General features: G+C 37.0%; 1 protein-coding gene across 2 annotated transcripts in view; it reads right to left on the bottom strand.

The window, feature by feature from the left end:
• Positions 1-228: 228 nt before the first annotated feature.
• Positions 229-12,803, bottom strand: part of STIM2 (stromal interaction molecule 2) — a 67,233-nt gene continuing 54,658 nt past the window's right edge. For both annotated transcript variants that reach the window (XM_021554407.3, XM_021554408.3), the window contains 7 exons: positions 12,210-12,387; positions 10,999-11,176; positions 10,262-10,429; positions 9,972-10,072; positions 9,499-9,737; positions 5,954-6,155; positions 229-5,141 (listed from right to left, as the gene is read on the bottom strand). In XM_021554407.3, the coding sequence (XP_021410082.1) occupies positions 4,661-5,141; positions 5,954-6,155; positions 9,499-9,737; positions 9,972-10,072; positions 10,262-10,429; positions 10,999-11,176; positions 12,210-12,387 (1,547 nt within the window). In that variant the 3' untranslated portion in view covers positions 229-4,660. The remainder of the gene's footprint in view (positions 5,142-5,953; positions 6,156-9,498; positions 9,738-9,971; positions 10,073-10,261; positions 10,430-10,998; positions 11,177-12,209; positions 12,388-12,803) is intronic.

Below are 12,803 nucleotides of genomic sequence, written 5' to 3'. Positions count from 1 at the left end.
TAGACTCAACCAGGCACAGCAAACTTCACCATGAAATACTGAAGATGCAACATCCAGGATTAAAATGTCTACAAGCAATTTGGAGCAGTGATTCAGGCATGAGATAGTAACACACCCCTATAGTAAAAGCAGCTGGAACAGACTAGAAAAATGTGTTCATCTGACTAAACATATTGCTCAAGGAGATAAGCAAATAGACAAGAAGTCCAAGAATTAGTAATTCCTCTATTTGGCTTTAAAAAAATTTTATTTACATTCTCTACTGCTCATAAATATGCTTGTAATTGAATGGGAAAAAAAACACATTTCACTGCATACTTATGAAAGTAAGGTAGCAATTCAATGTATCGTGCAAATGGAATGAAACTATCCTGAAATTCTAAAAGCTGGTGATACAAGAAATACTAGTTAGCTTGTCTCCCTCCTGTGCAAGCCATGTTCCCATATTTTGGGAAGCAAAAGGGCAAAATCTTGAAAGCTTTAATTTCTAATTAGCTTTATCTTTTTAGGCTTTCAGTCAGTTGCTCCATCTGGCATCCATAAATACCATGAGAAAACTGAAATCAAGTATTCTTGGGTTCATCATTTTCTAGGCTTCCAAACAAGGAACTATATTCTTACAATAACATTACTACTTGGACTATGATTGAGAATTTTTCCTCTTTCAGCAGATTACTCTTCAGGAAGTAGAGGGTAATCCACCAGCTAGGTACCAGTGGGGGAAGAAAAGTTGACATATACCTGGAACTGTCAATGAACAATTTCAAGTTCCATTACTGAGCTGTGGGGATGAGGGACGGAGGGGAACCAAGCAAAATGAAAAACAAAAAATCCAAATACAATCAACTGTTTTAATCTTGAAGTCCACTATAAGATGGTAAAAAGCATCCCCATGGCAACCAAAATACCTTTCCCAAAACTCTTATGCTAATCAAGTGTCATATAGCTTTAGTAAGAATTGTGGAAAAGGTTTGGGTTTGGAAGAACTGGGGTTTTTTTTCTTTTTTATATGAAACCATACATTTGACACTTCTTCATTTTACAGGTGACTTAAACAGCAACCTTGAACAGGGAGAAGTCTTTTAAGCAATTTCTACAAAGAAGCTGCTGTCCTGACAAAGTACTCTAACAAAATATTTTAAAAGCAAAGAGCCTAATTCTTCTGAAACACTAGATCATTAAAAACAGAACATTGATTTTAGCTATAAAAGGAGGAAACACCCAAAACAAACAAACAAAACAAAAAAACAAGCCAATCTCTAACAACACTAGCTGACTGTCTCAAGTGACTAAGAGGTCCTATGAATCCTAGTGGTTGGAATGCTGGCTGGACTCACTGACTGCCAGTGAGTTCAAGTTGCACTGTTAGCAAATGGAACAGAGAACCTTTTGAGGCACATTGTCTCACTTCTTAGATGTGGATGAGTGCCAGGTACTCCAATGCTGAGACTGGATTTGATGACTGCCAGTGAAGATCTACCTCGGAGCCAGTGCTCTCAACATCCCTTGGTAAAATGACACAAACCATTTAAATATGGGAATTTCTGCAGTAGGAGCAATGGAAGCCACTTACATTGTGGACAAATTTAAATGGCAAGAAATGCAAGTGGCTATTAAAATAATAAAATTAAACTCAATTAATGTAGAACTAGTTTGTTCTCCAACATATAATACTCACCATTTCTGATGGTATTAATTTAAGCTTTTTGTTCTCTAATACTTATTAAGAAGTAGCTATAAAATTACAGGACAGCTGGTGATACAATGAGAGTTGAGAGTAGTCTGTGCTCCAAAGACTTAACCATTTCGAAGCCTAAATCTATCAATATGAAACTCTCACCTGATTTGTCTGTACAACATGAAAAAAAATTTTTTTCCAGGAAGTGCTTAAATTGTCTTTTTAAAAGTATATTTAATATTTTAACTCTCAGCCAATTAAGAGTTCAATACCATCTCTATTTCACTTTTATTTATACTTAATACAGAAAACTGAATTTGTCTGTTTTGGCTTCTCAGTATTTGAGTTTGCCCAATTTTAATATCAGAATTAAGAAGTGCTGCCCTTTCACTATTCAGTGTCAGCTTTTTTCTCCATGTGTACATATTTACTCTCCAGGACTAAAATGCCACTTTATCTTTTTTGGTAATGATAGAGACAGAATTACTCAAACTTCACACCAAGATCTACTATCCAGCCCCAGATCTGATTTTAAACTCAATTATTGCTATAGCCTTCTCAAGTGCATCAAGACTTCTGGTAGTAGTCTTCTCCATGTTGTTTGGGAGGCACAGGAAGTTCCCTACTTGCATAAAAGTAATTGTTCCCTTTGCAGATGTTCAAGTACTTTATCAGACTTTCAGCTACAGCTCTTGAAGGCTCAGCAGAGGTGGTTCTTCACCACAAGTCTTTTTTCATTGCTGCTTTTTGTTGCCTGCCATGTACAGAGTGTACAATCTTTGTTCAAAGAGGCCATTGCTACCTTGCAATTACTTTTTTACTGAAGCTACAGCTAGTCAATCTGATGAATCAGAGAATAATGGAACAATATTACATTCTCATTGTGTTCTATGCCACTAATTTTTTCTTCTCCAAACTTCATCAAATAGTTGATTTGTCCCATGATTTTCTGCATAGATGGCCTACAATCAGTCTCTGTTAGACAACAAAACTCTGGATTATTTCTGTTCTCTTAAGGAATTAACCAGTGTACCAGGGCATTTAGAGTACTTGCACATGCAAGGTCTCCACCCCATTTTACAACACTCCTCTTTCAACCATGTCACTAACCACAGTAAATCTGTTAAAATCACCACCACTTCTTGAGGAGAGAACACTTTGGGTATGTACAGTGAAACCTAAATAGAAAATGATGGAAGAGAGACATATCACTTGATTTCAATTAGCTACAGGTTTTGAAGGCTCCTTACTAGAAAAAATGTAGGCAGCCCGTGAAATAATTCTTTCACACAGGACATCACATACATATTAGCAAGAATTGAGCCCCTAATCACAAGTCCCTGGCAGTGGCACCTGCTATTGAGGCAATTAGAACACCCCTATGGAAGATCTGAGACTGTTTAGTCATCATTGGGTAAATTGCTTCTGTTGACTACAGCAGGAGATATTTCTTTGGAATGTACCTCAGAAGAAATTCCTGCTCAGTATTAATATTTTCAAACTGAATAAAAGGCACTGTTGCTTAAGCTGTACATTTTTCGTCTCCAACTGTTTAAAAAAAAAATAAAAATATGTTTTTGAACACCTAGCTACTGCTACCCTAAGAAGGCTTCCTTGTTACCTTCTTACAGTAATTTCATCTCTCCCAAAAAAAGCTTCCCAAAAATTGCTTTTATCTGAAGCATGTCATCTCACCTTTATATCTATCTTTATACCTAAAATTATGAGTTAGTATAACAGTATGCATTATAAAATTATACCATTTACTTCAGACATCTCTGAACAGCTAAATCTTCAAACTATACAAAAATAAAGTGTATGAAATATTACAAAAGGAGGACATTAAGACAATAATAGCTAATTCAAAAAATATAATAACTTATACACAGCAGTAAGCATAAGCAATGTAGCCTACAACAGCTTCCAATTAACAGGACCTCTGAAACATGTCTGAAACAAGCATCAGCTAGAATTGGAACATTCCCAAGCATAACAATGTTTCCAATTTATTATCTTTACCACAGTACAAACTTTCACCCAAATGTTCATTGTCTATCAATCTGTAAACAAAAGCTACTATTCCCCCTCCTCATTTTGAGAGGTGAATTTTTTCAGTCTTCAGTCAAGTTTCACAACCATCTTGCATAAGGATTCAAGAGCCTGTTCTCTTGGTAATTTACTTTTTTCTTTTTTTCTTCTTTTTTTTTTTTTTTTTTTTTTTTTTGTTTGTTTGTTTCTCATACAGTCTGCAGTGAATTAAAATCACAGTGAAAGTCCTGGGAAAAAAATGATCTTTACAGCAGGACTTGAACCATTCTAATAATAAATGCCTCTAACAAAGCTTCCCATAATAAAAGCATGACATTTCCATTTCCAGAAATCAAGTCAATTAGAAATGCTAAATTCTACTTAAAAACCCCAAAAGATCTAAAAGTGAAAAGATTCATCTTCTCAGTCAAATACAAGTCTTTCAGTTTCACTTGCAGAGACTGTTCCAGTCTGTAAAACAGTAGTGCAATTCATTTAGTTCTACTTCTTTTATTTTCCTTAAAGTTCTGTAGATAAATGTCCTACTTCTATGGAAAGATAGGAAGATGCTCCAGTAAACAAGAAACTTTGGCAAGCCCAGGAAGGCTTACTAGTCCATTAAAGCTTAGGAGTCCAAAGTGGCTTAAAAATGGTTTATGAATAAACTTTAAAAAGCCCAACAAATCAAATTAAAAAAAAAAAAAAAAAGCTGAAAAAGACAACCTAAAAAAATAAAGAAATAAATAGGCAGAAATTAATGTAAACTGTCTGAACGTTTTAATGATTTCTCATTGACAGCTGGCACAACCGTTGACAGTACAGTCATTAAATATAGGTGACCTACAGAATATTCCATTAGGGCATCCGGTCTGGAATGCTCAAATGGAATTACATTCCTAAAGATTTAAAAAATAGAGTTCTTATAATATTACTATAGCTTTCCTTCTGCCCACCTCACTTACACTTCTTCTTAAAGAGGTTTTTTATTTTTGATGGCTTTTTATTTTTTTCACCATTCTGGTAGAGGTCCTGTGGGATGCTGCTTATCCTGGGGACAGAAGCAGCTTCATGGCTGGGTTTACTATCACTGCCAGTCGAAGAACATGAGGTGTGACGAGGCTTTGGGACTGGGATCCCAGTTGAAAGCTGGTTCATGCTGCAAGACTTCTCCAGGATTCCATTATAAACTTTGCTTGCAGGACTAAAGATCATGCTCTTAGTTTCTGCCATGCCTACACAGTCAGGAGAGCCCCTAGAAACATCTGCAGTTAGAGAAGAGGAGTCTCCTGTAGATGATTCCTCAAGTGAGAATTCTTCTGGTGAGACTTTCTGAGGAGAAATTGTCTGGTACATCTCAAGACTTGCTGGAGGAGACTGTTTTCTTCCAATGGATGAATTTAAGGAGTCACATTCCGAACCTGTTTCCTGTACTTCCCTGAGTCAGAGCAGAGAGAAGAGAAAATATAATGAAACTACCATTTCCTTCATACAGTTAAAAAGGAAATTAATTTTTAATCAATAACATTAGTCTAAAAGCACCACCCACACTTTTACTTAGTAGTTAATTAAACAAAAAAAAAAATTAAGTTAAACATTTTAAGTTACAACTTGCATTACATCATTTTATTATCTAAACTTAAGGGAATTAGTTTGTGCAATCTTGCTTTTGCGGGCAGCAGCATCTGCCCAGAATCAGTCATTTGTATCTCACTTCAAAGAACAAAGTCTATCTTTCTGGCATGTGAAGTCAGAAAAGTTATGAAATGAAAGAAGGAGATTTAAGCCTATCATATACAAAAAGTTTCTTCAGGACAAGTGTCCCTACCTTTCAATAAGCTCATTTGCTCCTTCCAAAAGGAATTTAACCTTTTCCTATGAGGCCATGTAACAAGAGTAGGTACACGCTCAACATGCTGTAAGAATTGTGTTACCATCCATCTCCTCTTCGCCCAGTAGCTGACATTGCTTTTGATCCTAGTTTCAGATGTAAAAGCCAGTAACATATTGTAATGGAGAATCAGGGTTAGTTCAGTGCACCCTGGATTGTAACATTACTTAACTGTATACGACATGCTAGCTATTTACACAGACATACCAGACAAGAACTCTCTGCTCCATGTAGACTATATTAATTTATATTATCTGATAGATTACTTTAACTTTTGGCTTGGTTTAACCTCTAATTCTAAACTGTTAGTCTCAATAATCCTATCGAGAGTTCCAAGTGCTGTTTGCTAATCTCCGTACCATTGTTTATCAGCAGAGAAGTAAATGGCTTCCTCCTCCTCTTCAGTTCGATAGAGAGCTGGGCAGCTCGACACAGAGAGGATGTCAGGGTCAGGGGAGTGCAAAGCGTGCTGAGACTGTGGAGATGATGGCACAACACTGCGTCTTGATCTACACAAGCTACTGCTTCTTGCCAGTGTGCTGGGAGGTTTTACAATGGACCCTGAGGCAGAGAAAAAGCAAACCAAAACCCTCCAAGTGACATTGATGTTAACAGTATCTACTCTGAAGACTAAGTAGCAGACATCTGCTTCAGTGACAGTGACTTTTAAACAACTGACATTGCTTGACAGTTTCAGAGGAAGAAAGCTGACAAACCTCACATATTCTACAGTTAGATGAAGCACCTAATCAAGATGCAACTGCAGAGATTTTGTGCCTGCCAAATACTACCCTGACCAAGTACACCAAAGCTCTGGCTCACTATGCTCTCGAGAACAAAAAAGAAAGATTCTACTGAAATCCCCAACCCTTCATAAACTAAAAATAGCAGTGCTGAAATTAGTATGTTACAAAATGTCCTGTATTTCATGTAGTGATTTGGAGGTTAGAAGAAAATGTAAAAGTTTTGCAATGCAGGTATGACTAACCAAACAGCCAACTGATATACACTACACTAGTTGAAAAACAGGCTAGCTAGAGAAGACTAATTTCATTTATGTAACATGACAGAAAATACATAATTCAACCTCATTTTAAGATGAAGAACTTTCTTTTAGATAGCATTGTCTCTTTCCAGGCTATGTATTTCTGGAAGTAAAAATACTAAGAATGCTAATGAAATCTTGTATGACTGTCTCCACCCAAAGTACCCAACAGGAAGTGATAAACTCAAATCCTAATCCAATTCCTCCTTCAAAAGATTATTAGGCAGCAATACTTGTAGAGGAGAAAACCTACACACAACTTTTCAGGCTAGCTGACTGAAGTCTCAGGATGCTTCACACCCCTCCTGAAACTGTCCCATAGAATGCATCACTGCTTATGTAAGATACACAAGCCCTAACTGGTGTTCAAAACTATTTAACAAACACAACATGCTAAAAAACCCTTCAGTTATTTTTGTAGACAACGATATCTAGCCTGACAAAATAAATTTTATTTTCTGAATGCCAGTTTATCATCATATAAGTTAGTTTCCCTTGCTGGAATCTCAGAAAAGGATAAGTTGTCCACTCTTTTAGTACAGGAAATCACAACCTTCACTAAACAGTAAGTAACTGCACATTTGCCAACACATAGATTTATTTCCACTCCTGAGCAGGAAAGAAAGGTTTGAGATTTTCAACATGAGAGTTAACATGTAACTCAAATTTCTAATATTATTTTTGATGAATTCTCTACTGACCTTAAAAGCATTTTGGAAGCTCAAAAATCATCTTGTGTTATTACAAAAAAAAATTCCTCAAAGAGAAATTGTGAACTGAGATAAGAGAATAAGAATCTCTTCAAGAAATTTGTGCTACAGGTCCAGGTACATCAGATACCATCCTACTTACTGGTATTAAAAAAGCAGGAAAAAAAAAAAAAAGATTGCACCATCAGTGAATTTTCAGAGAAGTAACAAGCATTTTGATTCTTTGTAGGTGTATATACACAGGAATATGAAGAATTCAGCTATGACAATTGAACATGTAGAATTTTCCAGTGCAAATGAAACTCACTAAATCAAGGAACCAGCTGAATCCTAATGAGTCAATGGAAAAATAGAAATTTCACTATCACTATCCTGCTGAAATGACTTTTTCCCAGTGTTAGACACTACTTCTTATCTCATTTTTGTTCTTCAGCTTGAGATTGATCAAACAGCTCTATTACTTGACACCATATAAGCCTATCAACACAATTGCTCTGGCACAAAGAAGCCTGTCCAACAGACTTCAAATTTTATCAATCTTGTGAGTCCAAAGGATGCTGGGGCAAGGCAATAGCCCAGTACACTTCAGATCCAGCGATGGAATTAGCCTCTTTCTTAAGGGACCTCCTGCACAATGCATTTTGCCTGAAGCCTCATGACCAAGACAAGCCATTATGCTTCTGCCCTGCCTTGTGTGCATTTGTTATTTTTGTCTAAAGGATGGGAGTAATTCAGTATTTACTGAACTAAACCTACAATAATTTGACTCCTCAACACTAGTTTCAACAACAGATCATTTAGCATAATTTCCTCATTCAGTAGAATTTCAGCTAAGTATGTTCTTACAAACAGTACAGTCCTTTTCTAACTGTAGTTCCTTTGAATGAACTGCACTTTCTTCTCTGGCTTCACTTCTAAGCAAGAGCTAAATGAGAAGAGTGACTAAAAAAACTCACAAGTCTGAAGTTTTTTACACATATCCAAATGTTGTCATTGTAGACCATCGGGAAAATCATGATAATAAATGGAGCACTTCATTTTGAAATCAGACCACAGGTTTCTCCATATAGAATTGTAAGCTTAACTCTAGGTATCCCTGTTTAATTCGGTCTCCAATAAATTTGTTGCCAGGGTTTAAATCAAAGTATTTGCACCAAAGACAACTAGAGAAACAGCATTCCATAAAAGTGATTAGAACTTGCAGTAAGTTGCAAGAGGATTAATGAACTTTTCAATGTGGTCTGCAGAAAAAAAGCTTGGTACATTAAGAAGAAAAACAAGTGCCCAAGGCACACCAAGTGAAGGCAGCAAAGTGGTGACCTTATGCTGTTTTAAAATACAGTTTGAATTTCTTCTGAGAATCCCAGCCCTGGAAGAAAAATGTACCAACATGACAAGTTTTCCTTCCTACTCATTCCTCAGCTTAGAACAGCTTGTTTGAATAGCTGCATGTGAGCTCATCTTTTCAATTTGCCTCTAGAGTCCAGTTAATCACAAGAACCACGAAGGAGGCTCTTGTTCTGACACAATGACTCATGATACAAGGGTGGTCTGAATCCCCAGTGTGTATCTTCTGATCATAGCTTACCAAAGCTGGATTTCTCTCCCTCCAGAACTTGGCCTCTCTGACGGACACTCAAACAACCAACCCACTATATCCAAACATAAACATGCTGCCTGAAAGCTTCCCTTGAACAACAGGATTTTGTTCCAACCACTAAAGAATGTGCACAAGGATATGTAGCATGCAGCCTCCCAAAGGATGTGATCTTTCTCATAGCTCAAGTAACCATGGACTAACCTCACCCCTTCCATCTGAAAGAATAAATGAACAGAAACTCAGCATTATTCTTTACAAACTTTTGTTTAAGTAGCAATCCAAGGTTGACAACCACTTTCAAAACCTTAGCTGAATTTGCCCCACTCTCCCACTGAAACAAAATAGAGGCTTTTTCTTCATGTTATCTTCATTGCAAAACCCAATTTTCCATTTAAGTCCCACGAGCTAGTATCTGAAATCTTACATAGAATTTTGGTCTTTTTGACTTCGATCTATTCCTGTTTGATTTCAATACTCTTCGCCCATCTGACTTGAAAATCCCATGTCCCACAACTTTTCCCCTTTCTTTTTACTGAGCTCACCACTTACCATGAAACTGTGAAACTATTGGAGGAGTGTCTTCATCTAAGTCATCAACGCCCCCTGCAATTGGGTAGGGAGGAATGGAAACTCGAGGCATAACTACCCAGCTGTGATCAGAGTAGAGGGAGGAGGTCAAGCTTGGTAGCCCAGAATTGTGTGCGATTTGAAACCCACAAATCTTCTCAATCTGTTGCCATCGATAAAGACGCTCTCGCAAACATGTCGTCAGTTCAGAGAGTGCTTTCCTGAAGAAAGGCACATATTAAAATTATATATAGTGTTCTTATTGATAAAGCAAAGCAACACATTCATCCAGCATACCAGAAGATCCATTACAGCTGTTGAAATATTCACATTTTAGTATTTAAATTGCTTTTCTAAAGTGCAAAACCACCAAAACACTCCATTTCATAACTCTCCAGGAGCTCTGTTCTGGGAGCAAATAATCACAAAAGAATACGTCCCAGTAGCCTTCTTACTTTGCTTCAAGAATTTTGTGGTCCACTTCATCCAGGGAGGAGCTGTGTGCAACGTGTAATGTTCCAAATACAGTGCTTCTCTTCTTTTTTATCTTTTCTGCCTAAAAAGCAAAGTCAAACGCATAAAACTAGTAACATAATTAACATATGATAAAATATTATCAGTATTGACAGGTAGCAAACAACAATTCAGAGAAGAAAGCACAAATGCTTATTTGCTTTGTGTTTACTATTTCATATCTAGCAACAGATCAGAAAAAAATTTAAGTAGCTGAAGAATAATTTATTACCTCATCTTTAGCAATTGCTAATTGCATTTCTGCATGCTGTCTTTTGATATTGTAATACTGTACTTCAACTTCATGTGTTAACTGTAGCCACTTCTGCAAAGCTTCAGGAACAGACCAATTGCTTCTCAACTCAAACTCCTTCTCAGCCTTTTTTAAAGCCATACGAACCTAGCAATCAAGAAGAAGAAATGAAAGTGTCACCAAAAGTATCATTAGAACTAACAGGTGAATTATAAGCACCTTCACACCCCACAGCAACATACCAAAGCTTGACAGTTTTGGTGTGTGCTGATTGGTGTCAGGTATGCAGATTTGGCAGCTCTGAAATCTAGCATATGACTTTCCATACTTTTTCCAATGCTATATAGTTCCAAATCATAAGTTTAAATATTTTTTTAAGATTATAATATTTTTAGTACAATAAATCCAAATTTATTGCTGTTCAGATGAAACAAAGCTACTCTCTCTCTTCTAACAACATGATAAAAATAGCTTTTGTATATATTTTGTTCAGTGAATCCCAAAGTATTACGATAAGCTAACATACAAAGTTTACAGCTTCTAATAGTTTTAGGATTATTTTACTAGATAATGGCATGGTTGATAGACAATCATTAATTACTCAGAATTTTTCCATTCAAATCTAGCACTTGGGGAATGCTGCTTTCAACACTCCTGAGGGTCCAATAAGGACTGATTTAAAGTCAACACTAAATTTATAAACAGCTGGCAGATACCTGTACTAACTCTTCCTCTGCATATTTGAGCCTGCTGAGCTCACATTCAGCTCCCTCTCTCAATTCCCTGAGGCGATGAGCTTCACGTTTTGCATCATTGATCTCATCCATCATTTTGCGCTCCAGATTTTGCTTTTCAACAGCAACGTTTCTATTCTCTTCTTGTGCCTTCTCAAGCCTTCACAATTACACAAAAAATATGAGAAAATACACAGTATATTTGTTAAAAGTTGCAGTCCTCAGGATAGCAAAATGCATCCACCAACAGGGCAATGGGTATAAACCAAAGCACATGAGGTTCCATCTGAACATCAGGAAACACTTTTCACCATGAGAGTGACTGAACACTGGCACAGATTGCCCAGAGAGATGGTAGAGTCTCCATCCTCAGACATATTCAGAAGCCACCTGCACGTGGTCCTAGGCAACCTGTTCCAGATGATCCTGCCTGAGCAGGAGGGGCTGGGCAAGATGAACTCCAGAAGTGTCTTCCAACCTCAACCACTCTGTGATAATAAAGACTCTGCAAGCTTCATGAATCAGCAGCAATTACATCACACAACGTGATATCCATGCCAGGCAAAATACCCAAATTTTAAGTGAACTATCATTAAAAGTGTAGGATCAAAATACAAGTCTCTATAGACAACTGTGTTGCAGGTGCACCACAGACTATCCACCTTCACATTGCTATATATGCAATAGAAACTAATCAGTTCAGGTCTGTTTCAATCTTAAAAGCTTAGAAAGAGAAAGCGTTCTCATTTCCATGTATGCAACAGTTTAAAATAAACTGTAATTATATGAAAACAACAATACATACTTGTAAATCTGTAGGAAAAAAAGACTGAGCCTCTATTCTCTACCTTTATCCACAAGTTCGTATTGCCTGCTAAAATATCCAGGAGCAATCTTTAACCAAGAAATCAGCACCACTGAAATCACAATTTCCATGCAAAGGGAAGATGAACAAAATCCAAAGGCAGTTAATGCAAAAAACTTAATATTGTAAAGGATCTTAATATTGTAAAGGGAGAGGGCAAGGGAATAACTAGGCACTTTAGGGGAGGATTGACAGATGGGGTAAGGTGGGAAAACTAGGGACAAACCAAGTGGAACATAGGGGTAATAGGAACAAACCATTACATAATAAAACCTGTAATAACACAACTCCACATCGGACAACTTTTTTTTTCTTTTAGGTTTTATACCTTTCCTGCAAGTCAAGAAGACTTTGCTCTGCTGTTTGGAGACTTTCTAAGTCCTTCATCATTTTTGTGATATGTTCTCTTGAGGTTCTGTTCTGTGTATATGCAAACCAGCAGCCTCCAAAACCAATAACTATAGAAACTGTTAATATAAAATCCTTCATCCAGTTGTGAGGGGGACCTGTGCAGAGAACAACACCATCATTAACTAGTTCTTTGATACAGACAACAGACTCAGGCCTTCCCCCCCCTCTCTCCAGCGTAAAAGGTGACAGAACCCGATGCTAAACAGAATTCTAGCTCATTTACCTTAAACTACCTCCAACAACTTTCAATGTACTCCACAGCATTTTTCATGTATATCCTTTCAAATGTATTCCACAGCATTTTCCATACAATATAAGCAGCTCTACTCCAACACAATTTTCTTATTCTGTTCTAAAACATTCATTAGACTGAGATAAGCTTACTAAACCCCTTTACAGTACATACTCTTCATCTTTATTTAGAGTTAAAATAGAGTTCCACAACTGCACTGCATCAGGCCAGTAGGAGGTGTAATTAGATTTGAGCAAGCTCTCCCCAGTCTGCACCCTC

This window comes from Lonchura striata, chromosome 4 (assembly GCF_046129695.1).
Source record: "Lonchura striata isolate bLonStr1 chromosome 4, bLonStr1.mat, whole genome shotgun sequence".
Taxonomy (NCBI): domain Eukaryota; kingdom Metazoa; phylum Chordata; class Aves; order Passeriformes; family Estrildidae; genus Lonchura; species Lonchura striata.
The sequence above is the reverse complement of the archived record's forward strand: the minus strand, read 5'-3'. Positions and strand labels throughout refer to the sequence as shown.